Raw genomic sequence first — 17,735 nt, 5'->3', positions numbered from 1 at the left:
TGATTTTCATGATTTTTGTAATACTTCAAATTAAAATTTTAAATTAAAAAAAGCAATATTGTTATAAAACATGTTTTTATTTAAAAAAAATAAAGAAGAAATAATTAGAAATAAGAAACCATGGTCAACACAATTACAGTTTTTTTTATTAAACAAAAAAAAAACATTAATAAACTTTTAATGACTCATTTAATTTATTAAAAAAAAACGGATTTTAAAATAACTGTTATAATCAGATATTCGAAAATGGAACAAAAAAAAAAAATTATATATGGAAAATTAGGCTTCTGTTTCCAAGTTAGGTCAGGGAATCTTTTATTTCCATACTGTATTCATTGGAATATTCTCCTCATAATTTACTAAATTACCCCCAAAATTAGGTAAAAGGTTGAATTCAAAATAGGACAATACAAGAGGGGCAAATTGGTCAAACCCTGAAAAACTCTGAAAACGACTTCCCCTGCGAACAGTGGGGTCAGTAAAACGGGGCGTTTTAAATAAATTAAATTAAAAATAGTCAAACGAGCACCTTCTTTCACCTCCCCTTGACTTTTCGCCTATAGTCCAATTAAAAGATGACACGTGTATAAATGTCACTGAACTTGTCCGTAGCCTGTAATAGCCTCGCGCCTTCCAAATCATGGGGGTAAAGGAGGCAAATCGGAACGTGGTAGAACAATCGTTTTCCTTCCCCTTTCCATCTTCCTCCGCTTGCTGTCTCTCTTTGAAGCCGTTCCCGGTTGATCTTCCACGAGTTTCTCCGGTCTCTGTTGTTCTGGTAAGCGCTTTCAACGTGTATGTTTTTGTTCTTGTTTGTTTGATTTCAGTTCTCCTTTGGTTGCTGAGATGTTTGTCTAGGGAATCTGTTTTCTGTGATCTTTGTTTTGAATGTATGTTGTTTTTCTTTTTCTGTTTGTGCGTTTTTCATTTTGGCCTCTCGTGATGTCTGCATTTTATTTGCATGTTCCTTTCTGGATGTGTTCTGAATCGTGAAAGAATGCACTTATGTGGATTTTCTTACTGTGACTTGGTCGGTGCTCTGATTTTCGTTTTACTTGCTTGAATAGAAGCTGAGAAAATGAGTTTTGGAGTCGTAAGGCGACGTATTGCGTCTGGAGGCTCTAATCTGGTAAGTTCAGAGCGTTCTATCCATTTTCTTCAGGATACATGATGAATATAGGATTTGTACCGGTAGGCAGGACTTGTCTGATTCTGTAGTGCTTTCATTTCAGTTTTCGGCGCAGTATTTGCGGGGAATTCGACCTTCCATTTCTGCAGGAAGAGTTCGCTCCGTTGCCGAAAAAGAGGTAGTTGCGTTTTCTGAAGTTTTTGTCTCTTTGTTTGCTTTGTTTGGAGGTAGTTTCTAATTTTGGCTTGATGTATTTTCATAATGCACGAATGACCTCTTATACGCTATAGGTATTTGCTATGTATCTCTTTGTTCTTCCTTACACCTCTCTGTGAAATGAAATGAAAGTTAAAAGCGATGTTATTTGATTATTTTCGTGCAATAATCTATTCACGAATCGTACTGCCTTGTTTTTTTTCATTCCGCATTTAGATTTTGCACCAGTGTAGGAGCTTTGGACATGTCAGAAATTTTTCTCACCTACTTTCACATGGTAATTTTGATTGCGGCCTCTCTTTATATTTGTTTAAGCTCCTACCTAGTTTAAATATACGTTCTCCTTTGATTGATTGATACCCCTACGTTGCAGGTGGCCTTGCTAGTCCTCAATCTCTAAGGTCAGTTACCAATATACAACTTCGCGTATGTGGCCCTTGTTTACTTTTGACCTTGAGGCAAAATTTTATTTTTCTTTTCCTCCTATTTCTTGGTGAATGGTGTTTGCCATCATTTGTGATTGTGTATTCTTCATTTTCATGAATGTGTTTACAGACCAATTTACCATTCCTTGGCATGTTTGACACATGTCTTGACTCAGAAATGGGGTCTCATCGTGTATCTAGCCTTATGTTCTGCTTTTCTGAGGTCCATCTATCTATCACACTATCTATACATGGGTTAGGCTGACATGTATTGTGAATAAGATTTTTCTAAATAATTAAAAAAAATTAACAACTCGATGACAAAACCCAATCTGAAAAATAGAGGGGTGGGGTTGTGAATCCTATTCGAGTCATTTGGGTCACCAACTTGAGCAACTAGTCCAAAAATTTTCTCCAACCTATCCATGTATACCCCTATTCTTATGACAGGTAGTGATGGGAATTCATCCTCTATTTTGATTTCTCTTGGGTCTTTGATATCTCAATGGCAATGATGAATTTTAAGTTGTTTCTGGATTGGATTTGAGATTCTTGCTATCAATGTGAATCCAACTCTTTTTTTTTTTTTTTTTGTTAAATTTTAAAATATTATGAGCATTGTGAAACCCCATTCAACCTGAAACTTGACTTCCATCAAAAGGAAGAAAAAAACTGAACAGAGAATTAGCAATTGAACTTATGATATTAATTTAGTTTGGCACGGGTAGTTGGTCAATAGCCAATTTTAGCATTAAGACATTATATATCTACTATAGGAGTTGGTCATTTGACTGGTAGATCTTTTGTTACTTGTTATAATTACCATTACAATGTTGCTTTTCTCATTGAAACGAAGTTTCTGCGGAATATGGGACACGTGTAGAATACTTTTCAACTTTTTTTTTTTCCCCTTTTAATAACAACTTTTCATTAGTTCTTTTGCTTCTGCCCCCTTTGGTTTTAATTTTTATATGGTGATCAGGGTTGCTTTTGCAAGTATGCAGCAAAGTTCTATGATGCAATTGAATGGTCGGAACTTCTCTTCAGATAATGGTGCGACATCACTTTTTTTTCTTAATTATTTTTGCTTGTGTTTCTTCTTGAACATTTGCTGGGTGTTAGTTGGACTGTGTTTACCTGATGTTGGTTATCACGCTAGCAACATTAGGGTTCTTTATAATGACACTAATTGGAGATCCCTTATGCAATCTCCATTGGTTTCCTCTCCTTCATTTCATATTGTCAATGTAAAGTATAGTTACTTTTCACATAAACAGAGGGAGAAAATTAAAATTACCCCATCTTTCTTCCAACCAACATTCATAACAAAAAATGATTTTTTCTTTGTTGGGGGGAGGTGACTGTGAATAGATTTTTTATGATAAAATTTAATAAAGTTGACCATTAATGATCAGCTTCCCTCTTTCTGTTGTTGTGAGTCTCAAGTGTGTAGCCTGCGTGTTTAAGTTGTTGCATGAAGGCTTAAAATGCCAATACAGTTTAAACTTTGTTAAACTGACATCACTTAGAGAAATTGGAATTATTTCATTTACTCTTCCATCAGATTTTGCATTAAGTTTACTTGCTATAGGAGTTAAGTTAGTATGCTAGGTTTTTATTTGAAACTAAAAGTGTTTGGGCGTGCTATTGTATGCTTATAATGCTGTTTTTGATGTTGCTAGCTTGCTTATTTATTCAGTGAAGAATACACAGCAAGCTCACTCTGTGCACGGCTTTCTTTTTCCTTAGTTGTATTTGAGCATACAAACCCATTTTCCAATTGTCGTTTTTCTTTTTCTTTTTGTCCTTTTGTAATTAACTTGTTGTCATGTTTGGCATTAAAGGGGATCTGCTTGATGTTGTCGTCCCTCCATTGGCCGAGTCTATTACTGATGGAACACTGGCAAAATTCCTGAAGAGTATGTTCTTTGTTTTTTAATTATATTGCTTGTTGCTATGAAATACACCAATCTTTTTTGGATATTCTTGATTGAGAAGCCATTCTGATATCTTGAGTGCAGATCCGGGTGATAGAGTAGAATTGGATGAAGCAATTGCTCAAATTGAAACAGATAAGGTGTTTATAGATTTGTTTTGGAAAATAGATTTTCTTTCCTTTCTTCCCCTATGAAAATGATTTGACGTTTCATTTAAATCTTGTGCTGCTAATTTTCTATCAGGTTACTATTGATGTCACTAGTCCTGGAGCTGGTGTTATTCAGAAGGTGACTATTTCTGGACTTCTACTAGTTAATTTAATTAGCTATGCATCTTGTAAGTTGATGGATGATTAATATAAATGCTGGCAGTTTGTTGCAAAGGAAGGAGATACGGTGGAACCAGGTACCAAAGTTGCTGTTATTTCAAAATCTGGTGAAGGTGTAGCTCATGCTGCTCCTTCCGAGAAGACGTCGGAGAAAGCTTCATCTCAGGCTGCTCCAGCTGAAAAAATAGAAAAGCCTAAAGCTGAAGCTGTCAGTGAGAAGCCTAAAGCACCATCTCCTCCACCTCCTAAGCGCTCAGCTACAGAACCCCAGCTTCCTCCCAAGGATAGGGAAAGACGAGTAAGAACATAGTTTAAAACATGCATGGCTCTAAAATGCATTCACCTTTTTTTAGTCAGTTTGTAATGAGCTGGGTATTTTCATGGACTTATACTCCATGACTTTACTTGGGATCGTCATGCTTTAGGTTCCAATGACAAGGCTTCGAAAGAGGGTTGCTACACGATTGAAAGATTCTCAAAACACATTTGCTATGTTGACTACATTCAATGAAGTTGACATGTAAGAAGTTTTTTTTTTTGTCAATGTTTTTCCTCTGCCTATGTAGAAACTACATTGCAGCCTCCTATTTTAGTTGAACATTGTTCGTTTCAACTTTTTAGTAAGTCATGTCATGCCTGAATGCTACTGGTACTTCAGTACTGTAGAAAGACTAGTTTTTGTTATTAATTAATCTAATCCTCCCATTTTTAACATGTAAACCTACTTTAGACTGCAGTTATCATAGGATATTTTAAGGATTTGCTGGGGATTTTCAGTTACCTATTGGATGCATTTTTTTTTTGTACAAAATCCTATTATTTGGCTTTGTCCTCGCATCTCCATGCATTAGTTAATCTAATCCTCCCCATTTTCAATGAAGACTCTTTTCTGCTTCATTTTTAACTTGGTGAACTTCTATGTAGGACAAATTTGATGAAGCTTCGTTCTGATTACAAGGATGCGTTTGTTGAAAAGCATGGAGTCAAGTTGGGTCTTATGTCTGGATTTATTAAGGTATGTATTTGTTAACCTCTTGGATATGTTAATTCCAGATGCGAGTTATGAGTGTATCGCCAATTTATGTTCTTCTGTTCATGTTTCCAGGCAGCTGTCAGTGGACTTCAGAATCAACCTATTATTAATGCTGTGATTGATGGGGATGATATCATATACAGAGACTACATAGACATTAGCATAGCTGTTGGCACGCCTAAGGTCTGTTGGAGTTTTGAATAGCTTTGCAGTTTTCTTAAATCTCTGCTTGTCTCTCTCTAAAACAAAAATCTTTGCTTGTTTAATGCCTCATGATGCCGCCTAGTTTCTTAATAGATACCTCTCCATATTTTAAGATTTGTTGCGTCAACACATAAAATAACGCTAGTCTCAAGCCCAATCGGTCTAAAATTTAAGGGCGCAACTACTCTTGTTAGGTAGCTCATATTTTATAATGGTCGATCACATCTGAAGTTTAGGAATTTGTAGTCTCTTTAAGTATGATATCATAATTATCTTTGCATTTAGGGGCACAATACCCATATAAATTAGCCCTGACCAAAATCCATAAAAAGGACCAAAGTCTGCTGGTGATGTAGATCATAAATCATGAAGGGATGTAAGGTTGCAACATTATATTTCATCTTTTTTCCATGCAGGGTCTTGTTGTGCCAGTTATTCGAAATGCTGATTCGATGAATTTTGCTGAGATAGAGAAGGAGATAAACACACTTGCAAAGAAGGCAAATGATGGTACCATATCAATTGACGAGATGGCTGGAGGTTCCTTCACCGTATCCAATGGTGGTGTTTATGGAAGCCTTTTGAGTACCCCTATTATTAATCCTCCTCAGGTTCGTGCTTATCAAACCTTACCCCACCCACTCCACAAGAGAAATAATAATCCTGCACGTCATGTCATACGATTGGATTACACTCTTTTTCCCTGCTTTCTAAGGTGTCTTTTCATTCTGGTTCTTGATAAGAAACTGAAATTCTGAAATTTCTTGGCAGTCGGCAATCTTGGGAATGCACTCGATCGTCTCCCGTCCCGTGGTGGTTGGAGGCAACGTTGTCCCAAGGCCAATGATGTACATTGCTCTAACATATGACCATAGACTTATTGACGGGAGAGAGGCAGTGTTCTTTTTGCGCCGCATCAAAGATGTCGTAGAAGACCCCCGGAGACTTCTCCTTGACATATAAAGTCTCCAAAACCTTCAGCGTGTGATGTTTCTCCAAGGGTAAAACTTCAAAACCTTCAAAAATCATTTCGAGAAATAAATACTCCGTTTTCCTCACATTTCAAGTTTTGTAGGATATTTCCATACTGTCCTCCCATGAGCAATCTCGGCTTGTCTTATAATTTATACTGAAATGAGAGATATCTTGTTGGAAAAGAGCATATGTTTTAAGCGGTTTTCGATGAATTTGTGCTTGTGGGAATTCCCACGTCCATATTGTTGGAATTGTATTTTGGTGCTAAGCAGTAAGCACTTTATTTCCTTTCCCGATGCGAATCGAACTTGTGGGTTCGAAACTCAGCATAGCAATGCTGTGACATATTATTAGTTAGAACTTCGAAGTTCTTGGTTCTTTTCTTATACCTCATGTGATAGTTTTTCAATAATTACATTTACAATTGAGATGCATGGCTATTGACTAAAGTAGACAATTGAATCAGCATGAAAACCTTCCTTTTTTCCTAGAAGAGTTTATTAACTAATCTTCTTGCTTGGTGGATCAACATTCTAGAAGACTAGTTCATTACCTTGGACCCAAATTTTAGTGTTTGGATCTGCTAGAAATATGAGCTCAACCAAGGTTATTGCGTGATAAGGTAGAATTCATTTGTTTTAAGGTTTACCTCATTACACCTTATATGTATCTTAATGACCAGAAGGAACCTCATGGTCAGATTATCAATAATTGCACTCAATAAAGGATCAACGGGATTCATGCTTAGTGATTGATTATATATGTATCATGTGTGAAATGTGCATATTTTAATTCTTGAATGAATCATTTCGATAGTGAATGAAAAGGGTTTTTTTTTATGAGATACATATTGAATTAAAATGTTGAATGACCGGTTTTTACAATGAATATTAACCTTTCACATGGTAAGAATATCTTAAATTTTTATACAATAATATTTTTATTGATATTTCCATCAATCCCATAGTCTGCCAACGACATTACCCCTCGTTGGGACATAGACCATGAGATCAAACTATTACCGAAGAATGCATATTGAGTGACTATGGCGATAAATTGGTCGAAATACCTACTTCATTGGAATACTGAACATGGTTGGACATTCGTCGGGCCAAAAGGCATTACTAGGAATTCAAAAGCCCCACATCTTTGTCGCCCCATATCTTTAGACCAAAATTCAACTCGGTATCTTGTGATAAATTGTTTTAGGTTATGCTCGCTTGGCAACCAAGATATACCTCATTTGCCTCCTCGAACTCAACTTGAAGCAACATCTAGATTTTATATGTTGGAATGAAACCTTTAATCCCGTTTCAAGAAATTTAGTCAAATGTATGGATTTTACATCACATCAGTCCATTGTCCCAAAGACTACAATTGACAAACATATTTTTTAAAAAAATAAAATAGATTGTGAAACTAAAGCGGTGTCTATTCACTCGGTTAGAAATGGCAGGCATCATCGAACTAAGTACTATTATCAATGCAACTCCCTTTGTCTTCGTTCTCCTTAAAAATAAAATGAAATAAAATCAACCGTCTCCTTTTTGTCTGATAAGTGGAGAAAGAGCATTGTGGTCCCATTTAACTATTCAATAAATCAGAAACTTATGGTCGACTTAAATCAAAACTATGACACAAAATTAGAAGCTATTGAATAATACCACATGAAGTTGGGAATCCTCAAAACTGATGCCTCTACAGCCAACAGCTTTCAAAGATTGATATCATTACCTTCTCACTTCTATACCTTCCTTAAACAAATGCTCTTTTACGGACTGAATAGGCACCTGCCATCCATAATATTAAGATTTAGTTTGATTCTATAAAGTTCGTTAATCGAGGCTAAACCATGGTGTCAGTTAAGATAATAAAGGAATCTCAGGTAATAAATACCTCCTTGCGATGAAAAATGCCAGCTGCAAGGGCTGCAGATGCATTCGTTTTGTTGAACACCTCAGAGAAATGGTCAGGACACCCAGCACCACTACTGGCAATGACGGGGATGCTCACAGAATCTGATATCAGCTTTACCAGATCTGTATCAAATCCTTTTCCTTGACCTGTCAAAGTTTGGTTAGAAACTAAATAATACGTATGATCATATTTAACAAGTCAGCTTACTCTCCCATGCAAGAGAAAGCGGTTGAGGATTGTTGGGAGTAGAGTCCCATTTCAGCTGAGTAAGGAGTTTCATCATGGGTTTATAAGTAGGGAATACTATCTCCATTGGTATTCAGATTACACTCAGCTTACTCTCCCATGCAAGAGAAAGCGGTTGAGGATTGTTGGGAGTAGAGTCCCATTTCAGCTGAGTAAGGAGTTTCATCATGGGTTTATAAGTAGGGAATACTATCTCCATTGGTATTCAGATTACACTCAGCTTACTCTCCCATGCAAGAGAAAGCGGTTGAGGATTGTTGGGAGTAGAGTCCCATTTCAGCTGTCAGCTTACTCTCCCATGCAAGAGAAAGCGGTTGAGGATTGTTGGGAGTAGAGTCCCATTTCAGCTGAGTAAGGACTCTCCCATGCAAGAGAAAGCGGTTGAGGATTGTTGGGAGTAGAGTCCCATTTCAGCTGAGTAAGGAGTTTCATCATGGGTTTATAAGTAGGGAATACTATCTCCATTGGTATTCAGATTACACTCCCATGCAAGAGAAAGCAGTAAATGTTGAGGATTGTTGGGAGAAGAGTCTCATTTCAGCTGATTAAGGGGATGATCATGGGTTTATAAGTAAGGAATACTATCTCCGTTGGTATGAGAATTTTTTGGGAAACCAAAAACAAAGCCATGAGAATTTATGCTTAAAATGGACAATATCATACCATTGTGGAGAGTCACAGTTTCTAACATGCTATTTGAGTCATGCCCTACTCAACCATGTCAATAGAATCCTTAAATGTTGAACAAAGAAGTTGTGAGTCTTGAAGGTGTAGTCAAAAGTGACTCAAGTGTCGAACAAATGGTGTACTTTGTTCGAGAGTTCCATAGAAGGAGTCGAGCCTCGATTAAGCGGAGGCTCTTCGAGGGCTCCATAAGCCTCAGGAGAGGCTCTATGGTGTACTTTGTTCGAGGGGAGGATTGTTGATGATTGTTTGGGAAAGGAGTCCCACATCCGTTAATTAAAGGATTGATCATTTGTTCATAAATAAGGAATACTATCTTCATTGGTATGAGGCCTTTTGGGGAAACAAAAAACAAAGTCATAAGAGTTTATGCTTAAAGTGGACACGTAAAAGCATGCATGTTTCTCAAAGGATTCAGAAATGGCTGTCCCTACGCTCATTTCTACCAATAGCTTTGGTATCTCTGTCAAAGCTAAAAGGGAGAATTTTTTAAATAATAGGAAACATAAACATTTCATTGATGGTATGAAATGATTACAAAAGAAAGGCCCTATCATGGAGAATTGCATAAGGCTCTTACACTGATATACGAGGGAATTAAGCGATAAGTTCCATACTCGAGTTTCAACTAGAGTGCTTATATGAGAAAATCCCTACTTTCCAAATAGTTCAAAGAAAAGCTCAAGTGAAATTTCGCCAAAGAGTTCTCTTGTTCCTCTTTAACGAATGTCCAGTGAGGATGTAAAAGAGGAAGGAGAGATTATCATTCGGGAGAGTAATAGTGGGTGAGACATGAGAGCTTATGCATTTTCAAATTTCTTACTGCTAACCCATATATGTACTGGGACTGTAACTATGAGTGAGGGGAGGCCTTTTGTTAACTTCCTCAGAAGGCAATCCTTGAAGGAATTCTAACCACCCAACCCTAGTAGATCTTGCAACATGCAGGAAATTTCTCGTTGAAAGAATCACAAAGGAAAAGGCTAATATAATATTTCCATGCTTAGAAAGAGATGATGATTATAAAATTTTTATTGGATGGAATTGTCATCCTTACCATCACAATCTATGCAGTTCAGCAGTATTTCTCCAGCTCCAAGCTCCTCGACTGCTTTTGCAAGCTCATAAGCTCCAATAGGTCGACCTTCTCGACCTCCATTAACCTAGTGAACAAACAAGCAAATTTGGTTAAACTAAAATAAAATAAAATAATAAAAATAAAAATGAAATAGAACTTTTAAATGTGGAAGCATTGAGCAATGACCTCCCGTGTCTTAATCTTCTCAACATGAGATCCAAGCCCAAACAGTTTGAGGTATTTTCTTATCTGCTATCCATAATTCAAGGGATTTTCATCATTTCTAAGTTTTGATGGATAGACATGTTAAAGTCTCCTGGCATCTTTTTGTCATTTGTGTAGATTTTTTTGGTAAGAGTCATTTTTTCGTCCTCTTAAACCTTTGAAGTGTGTGGATTTTTTTGTCCATACAGCCTTCTTATCCTTTGTTAGCTAGGTTCTCAAAGGTTAAGGTTCCAAGAAAGGCTGATTTTTTTTCTTTGGTTGGTTGTGCTTGTGATTCTTGTGTTTTAGCTCATTCTTTTTAAGGTTCCAATGAGCTAAAACTTTCTTGTGTTTTAGCTCATTCTTTTTAAGGTGTTTTGTTCCCTTTGGGTATCTAACTACGGTTTTTTAAGGTTTTAGAAGTGGCTTTAGCTCCAGTGCCCTAGGAGGAGGTTTAGAGTTCACACACATCAACGCTTCCCTTTGGGTTTAAGCATCATGCTTTTGTGAAGATAACTTTGGTTGGTCCAGCCTGTGTTTCTGTTGTTAAACTAGAATTGTTTGATAGCACTGTCAACATTCATCTGGAAAGCATGCTAAACCACTTAGCACCACTTCTTTAAGGATTCAAATTCATACGCCAAAGATTGTCTGCTTCTGGTTCCTAAAGCACTAGTCAGACCAATACAGATCAGGCGAGAAAGGAGGACTAACGGAGATAAGCGTGTCACATGTGAACTATCCCATACCAGTGAAAATTATGGATAACTATTTGCTATGACCCTAACACAATATTTGCTAATCAGACAATTTATTATTGGCAGCTTGCTGAAAAAGAATTAGCAATCAGACAATTTTGGAGCCAAATAAATGTGAGAGAGAAAATAGTACTTACTGTACACTGATACCATGCATATTCTTCTCCATTAGGACCTGAAATGAAAAGAAGTTCGCATTTATAAATTCAATCCAAGTCAGCAACAAACTTCCTATAGTCCCTTAGATTCTCTCAAACATTTTTTTTATAATAGATTCTCTCAAACATAATGCTCCTTTTTCATATAACCCTCAAACATACACCCGTATCAGACAATTTGATCTATCTATTGACACTAGTTTAATCGTTCCCTTGCATATCATACAGACATCAAGAAAGAAAGAAAACATTGCAAAGGCAGGATTTGCACCTAACGCATTTAACCTACAACATGGTTCAGAGGCGTTTCGAGGAAACAATAGAAATGAAATAACCTTTTACCTGGGTTTGTTACTCGTATAACCTTGAACTCTACATCATCGGGACTTTTAAGGTACACTCTACGAGGATCAATACTTACCACAACAGCCTGCAAGAAAGATTTTGGACAAAATCATTGTGATTAGTATTATTTATATTTCCAAGAACACAGATTAAACATGAATGTAAACTAAATCAATAAAATGTTTCATATTATATAATCATTTTCAGTGAGTCAATCATTCAGAATGCTATAACTTAAAGATGTGACCAATTAGACATTGACAGAGTTCTTAAAAAAAAAAGAGAGAGAACGTGTGACACATGCTTCCATCGCGAAGCATGAAGAACAAGGCCGTCATCCAAACAATATAAGCAAGGAAAAATGAAAATCATATGGTTTGGATAGACAGCATCAAAGCATTGAAGTTAACGAGTTGAAAAGGATTCTATAGTGTCGGATGTGAAGATAATTACACAATACTGTATTGCATCTTTGGTATCTGATAATATTTTCTTGCTTTTCAATTAAAAGCCAATTGCTGTTAATAGTAACCCTGCTAAAGATTGACCACTATCCAATAACCAAATGGAAAAAGGAGAAGTTATTAGAAAATCCAGGTTACAGTGAAAAGCACAGACACTGCAGTATAGACAACTCTTCTGGAATCTGGACTTTATACTTCAATACCAGGATTAATACATGAATAACGAGAACAATAGCTTGCGCAATCGATATTAATCACCTGATTTCCATAAACCTTAGAAATCTGCTCCAAGCTGGTCTTTCCTGTCTTTACCTGAGAGCAAACAGTTCAAGAACCATATAAGTGAAACAACCATGCATACAAGTTAACTTCAGATGATTGATATAACACTTACGCCAGTTCTTAAATATTCTTCAGCAGCATAAACAGCATCACTTCCAATAGATATTTTATCAGCTCCAGATCTGAAATATTCTGAAGCAACTTCCAGGCTAGAATAGTGCCTGACAAGGATTTGCATAGTATATTGTTCATGAAATAGATCAAAGCAGCATAAAACCCGTAAAGTTGAGGAATTTAAAATAAAAAAGTACCCTAGTAATATTAAGAGCACACCTGCCATTCGCATCCTTAAAATCTCTAATCCCGCCCCCAACAGTCAATGGTACAAAAACATTTTCTGATGTGTATCTCAGCACCTATGAAGAGCATCGGGGAGGATTAAGATTAGACAAAAGAACGAAAGTTAGATATACGGCAACATTGCGGGGGAAAATAACTGCACCTAAAATTTAACTAACCTGCAACATTGGCAGGTCGCCAAGAGGGAAGTCACGAAAACCAGTTATATTCAAAAAACTGACCTGCAATTTAATGTCATAAAGGCATCAAGCAAATGATAAGCTGAATAACATCAGTTTAGAAATAATAATAACCTGAGAGATAAAAGTTTTTAGGCTAAAAGGTGATGATACATACCTCATCAGCACCATCCTTGTAGTACTGTCCAGCAAGCTCTACCGGCTTGCCAAGGTTCCTCACCTAAACATTAAATAATAGCGTCATTTCCATTCCTTGGAAATTCGAAGGGCATGCATCATTACACTAATCAGCCACTCAGGGTCATAACAGTAGGCGTTTTAACCATGGGAACTAAAATAAACTGCTAAACAGCATCATAAAAATATCACCCCTTTAATATATTTTTTTAAAAGGTTATGAATTAAGGTTCTATATACAATTTTAATAAAATAAATAAATTTACCTGAAAATTATCACATAAATGATAACCAATACACAGAGAAAACTATCACAAATTGTTTGGAGGCCAGATATTTAGCTGGTATTAGGATTTTGTTTGAACCTTTTTTAAAAAAATAGAAATCAAGAGATTTTGTGCGAATGAAAGAGCAAGACAAGGCAAAACAAGACAAAAAGGATCCTCAAAAGATAAACAATATCCTCCAAGAAAGGCATGACCTATTAAAAAAACCTACTACAATTAAACCCCGCTTGTAATAATTCTCAGATGCAAAAAATACAAAATAATAATAATTCTCAAATATAATCGAGGCCCATAAGAACATGCTGAACCGTAAATGTTCCACACTTCAAAAGATCCTCTTTCAATCTTCAAAGACTACAACTATATCATATGCTGAAAAGGGTAAATTTCAAACATCCGATAACTGAAAATACTAAATGCACTTCCAGATGGAAAATTGATGAAAAGAAATTTATACAGAAATTGCTTTTTTTCTTAAAATACAATTGTGAGTATCCAAACCAACTTAAAAGAAGTAAACGCACTTCCAAATGGGAAAATTGTTTAACATGGCATGAGAAAACTATTCTACCTCATTTTCTTCTGTTTGCTCCCTGACGTCATATTGGTCCCCTTTGGTAACAACAAGATCCCCTTGGTCATTTGTCCGCACATCAAGACAAGCAATAACCTAGGAGAATCAAAAGGAGTTGTTGACAAGCTCCTCTATCACGTTTATAGAGGACAATAGAACTGACATAAAACCAAAAGTGGTATAATCAAAGAGCTCTTTGCAAGGACTACTACCCTTGGGATAAGATTATAAAAGTGAAAAGAAATATTAATCATAGCATTCAATTGTTAGTGTTGAGTGATTATTACCCTTTTTGCAAGTCGAGATGCCTTTCCCTCATTAGGCTTCTGTCTTAAGTGAACATTTCAAAATGTTAGTTGATCTAAAAGAAAGGTGACGAGTTGATACAATGCTCACATCCAGGGATGAAAGTTAACATACCTTGGTAACGGTTGACTTTGGAAGCAAGAATCTTCTAAGGACAGACAGACCTACCTCTGATAATTATAAATATGTGCCATTAACCATCACAAAGTAGGCAACAATACTGGAAAGTTTCTAATACAAAGAGTAATGACAGGGTCAAAAGGCAAACAGAGGTTGGAATAATCAATGAATCTTGATCCTTAAACTGCTGTCACGCACATGAAAGAATGTAACAGGGAAATAGCTTACACCACCATTCTAAGCAGTAAAACTCAACAACGACCTCAATTTTCTTCTCTTTTTTGTTGTTGTCGTTGTTTCTTTCTTTTTTCCCTTTTTTTTTTTTTTTTTGGTATATTATTATCAGCTGTCCATGTTCTAAATTTTCAGGGGGCGATTGACATGGCCTCTTTGGAGACACGGATCAAGGTAGCAAATCCACAAGACCTGGATCCTGAAATCAATCTCTATGTGGAGAACCAAGCTGATCCTGCCATGCGACTGGTTTCTGAGATGATGATTCTATGTGGAGAAGTTATAGCAACTTTTGGATATCACCATAACATTCCGTTNGGGGGGGGGGGGGGGGGGGGGTGTTGATTCTAGAGATGGTCCGGGGTTATATATGATACTCTTTTGTCATAAATTCTGAATTTTAGAGTCCGCCTCTTATCCAAAATCATATGACACATCTGAAGGTAGGAAGAAACTGTCGAACTAAATTTAAAAACAAGCACAAGCACAAGCAAAGCATATCTTACCTCCACTCTTTTCTGGGTGGAATTGAACTGCATGGACATTTCCCCTTCTAACTGAAGCTATAAACCTGTCGCCATAGCTACAAGTAGAAGAGATCCACTCCTTGTTCTTGTCTGACTGAAATATGAGAAAAGAATTAGGTTCCCATACACATCATGTTGATAGAAAAGGAAAATCAAAGATCACGTGGAAAATGAATTATTTCGAACAAGACAGTATCTTACTGGCATAGCACGGTAAGAATGAACAAAGTAGACATGACGATTAGAAATTTCATCCAATATCTCAGAGTCCTCTGAGATTTCCAAAGCATTCCATCCAATATGGGGTACCCTAAAACCATTAGAAGAGTCAAAACGCCCAACCACGCCTGGTATTAAGCCAAGACCTTTTACTGCAACACATAACAAGAGTAATTTAGTCATTACCATAAGAAAGTGCTTTTGAAATAATCAGTTAATTCAATCTTAAGAAAAGACCCTTCCAGCAAGTGGTTTTCATGTGTTTCTTCGGTAGAATGCCCTCATTGCTGGGTTATGGAAACTTTAAACGGAGAGGAATGGATTTTGAAATTTCTTGACTTAAATCTTTTTTGTTACTTCAAATTGGTGCAACCTCTCAAAAGAGTTCAAAGATTATTCCTCCATTCTTATTAATGCCAATTGAAGTACTTTTTGGTGAACTCCCTTGGCCATTTCTCATCTTTGTAACCTCTTATCCTCTTCATTGAAATGTTTACTGCCTCCATTAAGAAAAAGGAAAAATGAATATAAGAAACACATCAAAAGCATCAGTTTCAAACCTGGTCCGTTCTCCTCGCTTGATTCGAAGAGTAGTTGAAGCCCAAGACAAATACCTAAAAAAGGGCGATCATTCTCAATATAACTGCAGAGTGCTTCAGCCATGCTGCAAAACATCACACATACTCCAAAACGTTAAATGCAGCTTAAAACTTTCAATTTGCACCTTCAACCCATTCTGGATAGTTTGTTTCAGTAGTAAAAAGCTTATGCACACGTGAGTGTTAAAAATAAAGGAGGCAAAGAATCAGTTACCCTTTACTGTTTAGCACATCCATGGCAGGAGCAAATGCCCCAACTCCAGGAAATATTAGGCGTTTTGCATTTAGAATGTCTTCTGGAGTTTGCACCTAAAAATCAGCTTTCATGCGTCAAGTTGTTGCTAGATGTTTACCCGAAAAATCGCCATAATCAATGGTATGAGGCATACTAACTACTCAATCATTAAACAAGAAATTACAACACTGAAATAAAAAATTATGGAATCAGTGTAAGATTGTCAATAAATCATAAATCTTGATCAAATGCCAAAAAGGTATTCACAGTTCTGCAAGACATTACTATAAGATAACAAAAGCAATACTCTTCAGTTCAAAGCATAAAATCCTGCAAGTTCAATCATTAGCTCTCCCAGTATCCTACTACAGCGTGAAATCCATTCAAGGACGAAAATAAGAAAAGAGAATCTCACATCTTTGATGTCGAAGCCAAGGTAACGAATTGCATTCCTCACACTACGAACATTACCAGCACCATAATCCAGCAAAGTTACAACTAGAGTAACAAGTACAAGAAAATTACGAAGTCGCATTTGAAATGAACAACAAATTGATTGGCAGACAGAGAGAAAAGAGAGTACCTGAATCACCACTCAATGAGGCACGAACTGCGAACTTACCGGAGGACTTAACTTTAAGATGACGAGTTTTGTAATGATTATTGCGAAGAAAAAAGAGAGAACTCGTATGAGCCGAGGATGAAAGTGACCGAAATACAGTCCGAGAAGAAGAGGAAGAAGAAGAAACAGCGATGGAGAACGGCGGCGCTTCCATTACAATCTCCGGAACTCAAACGGTGAAGCCTGGACGGAGATTTCTAGCTTGGAATCGGCAATTGCTAGAAGAAGAAAGCTCCGGTGTAGCGGCGTTCGACTGAAAATGGCGAAAGAAGCTCCGTGGTGATTAACACAGAAAATTAATACAAATTAAATTCTAAACACAATTAAAAAACAAAATTTCTAATTTTATTTTCTTTATAATTAAATTATGTTAATTACTAAAATTCCTTTTAATATTTTTAATCAATTAAAAATGTATTAAAATCCAATATATAAATTTGAAAATAAAATAAAAGATTACTATAGGAAGCTTACTTTATATTATTTTATTAAATACTAATTAATTTTATTCGATATTATTAAATTTTACCAATATATTTTTTTAAATAGAAGACCAATTATAAAGAGAAAGATCAAGAAATTGTTCAATTTTATTGTAATATTATTTTTTATTAATAAATATTTTTCTTTTTTATTAATTTTAGCTGAAAATGAAAATGGCGAATTTAGTTTTGGTAACAATTTAAGCTTATATTTATTTTGGACTATTTATTGTAATTTACCTTCCAAAAATAAAAAAGAAAATACTTTTAAACATTTAACAAAATTTCTAATTTTTTAATATTTACGAATAATTTTTTTTTAAAATATTTAGTATGCAAAGTTATAAAAATAGTTGAGGTATAATATATTTCTATTTAATATGTTTTACTACTATAAATCTTTAATATAACTATTAATTTTGATGATAAA

The 17,735-nt window shown here is 35.9% G+C and overlaps 2 protein-coding genes across 3 annotated transcripts; one reads left to right on the top strand and one right to left on the bottom strand.

Annotated features, from left to right (window-relative positions):
- The first annotated feature begins 645 nt into the window (after nucleotides 1–645).
- On the top strand, nucleotides 646–6,634 carry LOC111443557 (dihydrolipoyllysine-residue succinyltransferase component of 2-oxoglutarate dehydrogenase complex 1, mitochondrial-like). Its single transcript, XM_023081417.1, has 15 exons — nucleotides 646–778; nucleotides 1,068–1,129; nucleotides 1,233–1,307; nucleotides 1,562–1,622; nucleotides 1,719–1,746; nucleotides 2,753–2,823; nucleotides 3,615–3,689; nucleotides 3,792–3,847; nucleotides 3,951–3,995; nucleotides 4,080–4,334; nucleotides 4,462–4,556; nucleotides 4,961–5,051; nucleotides 5,142–5,252; nucleotides 5,690–5,884; nucleotides 6,045–6,634. The coding sequence occupies exons 2-15, from the start codon at nucleotides 1,079–1,081 to the stop codon at nucleotides 6,234–6,236; spliced, it is 1,401 nt and encodes a 466-aa protein (XP_022937185.1). The 5' UTR covers nucleotides 646–778; nucleotides 1,068–1,078; the 3' UTR covers nucleotides 6,237–6,634.
- Nucleotides 6,635–7,691: 1,057 nt separating this feature from the next.
- LOC111443542 (imidazole glycerol phosphate synthase hisHF, chloroplastic-like) lies at nucleotides 7,692–17,109 on the bottom strand. Of its 2 annotated transcripts, XM_023081393.1 has the most exons (19): nucleotides 16,785–17,109; nucleotides 16,617–16,699; nucleotides 16,181–16,275; nucleotides 15,928–16,031; nucleotides 15,350–15,519; nucleotides 15,128–15,242; nucleotides 14,382–14,437; nucleotides 14,249–14,287; nucleotides 13,959–14,057; nucleotides 13,081–13,143; nucleotides 12,903–12,965; nucleotides 12,718–12,800; nucleotides 12,497–12,605; nucleotides 12,361–12,414; nucleotides 11,636–11,723; nucleotides 11,273–11,310; nucleotides 10,153–10,258; nucleotides 8,145–8,311; nucleotides 7,692–8,038 (listed from the first exon to the last, which is right to left on the bottom strand). In XM_023081393.1, the coding sequence occupies exons 1-19, from the start codon at nucleotides 16,975–16,977 to the stop codon at nucleotides 7,979–7,981; spliced, it is 1,785 nt and encodes a 594-aa protein (XP_022937161.1). In that variant the 5' UTR covers nucleotides 16,978–17,109; the 3' UTR covers nucleotides 7,692–7,978. The 2 variants fall into 2 exon arrangements, with proteins under 2 accessions (XP_022937161.1, XP_022937162.1); XM_023081394.1 differs by lacking the exons at nucleotides 7,692–8,038; nucleotides 8,145–8,311; nucleotides 10,153–10,258 and adding an exon at nucleotides 10,736–11,149 and having other exon boundaries at nucleotides 11,250–11,310.
- Nucleotides 17,110–17,735: the final 626 nt, after the last annotated feature.

This window comes from Cucurbita moschata, unplaced genomic scaffold (genome assembly GCF_002738365.1).
Source record: "Cucurbita moschata cultivar Rifu unplaced genomic scaffold, Cmos_1.0 Cmo_Scf00005, whole genome shotgun sequence".
NCBI lineage: Eukaryota > Viridiplantae > Streptophyta > Magnoliopsida > Cucurbitales > Cucurbitaceae > Cucurbita > Cucurbita moschata.
The sequence above is the reverse complement of the archived record's forward strand: the minus strand, read 5'-3'. Positions and strand labels throughout refer to the sequence as shown.

Coding starts and splice junctions, on each gene's coding strand:
- LOC111443557 (XM_023081417.1), top strand. CDS start 1,079: ATGAGTTTTGGAGTCGTAAGGCGACGTATTGCGTCTGGAGGCTCTAAT. Junction 3,690..3,791: donor ACTGGCAAAATTCCTGAAGA/GTATGTTCTTTG, acceptor TCTTGAGTGCAG/ATCCGGGTGATAGAGTAGAA. Junction 4,335..4,461: donor CCAAGGATAGGGAAAGACGA/GTAAGAACATAG, acceptor GTCATGCTTTAG/GTTCCAATGACAAGGCTTCG.
- LOC111443542 (XM_023081393.1), bottom strand. CDS start 16,977: ATGGAAGCGCCGCCGTTCTCCATCGCTGTTTCTTCTTCTTCCTCTTCT. Junction 16,276..16,616: donor TTGGCTTCGACATCAAAGAT/GTGAGATTCTCT, acceptor GCTGATTTTTAG/GTGCAAACTCCAGAAGACAT. Junction 12,801..12,902: donor GCGACCTGCCAATGTTGCAG/GTTAGTTAAATT, acceptor TGCTCTTCATAG/GTGCTGAGATACACATCAGA.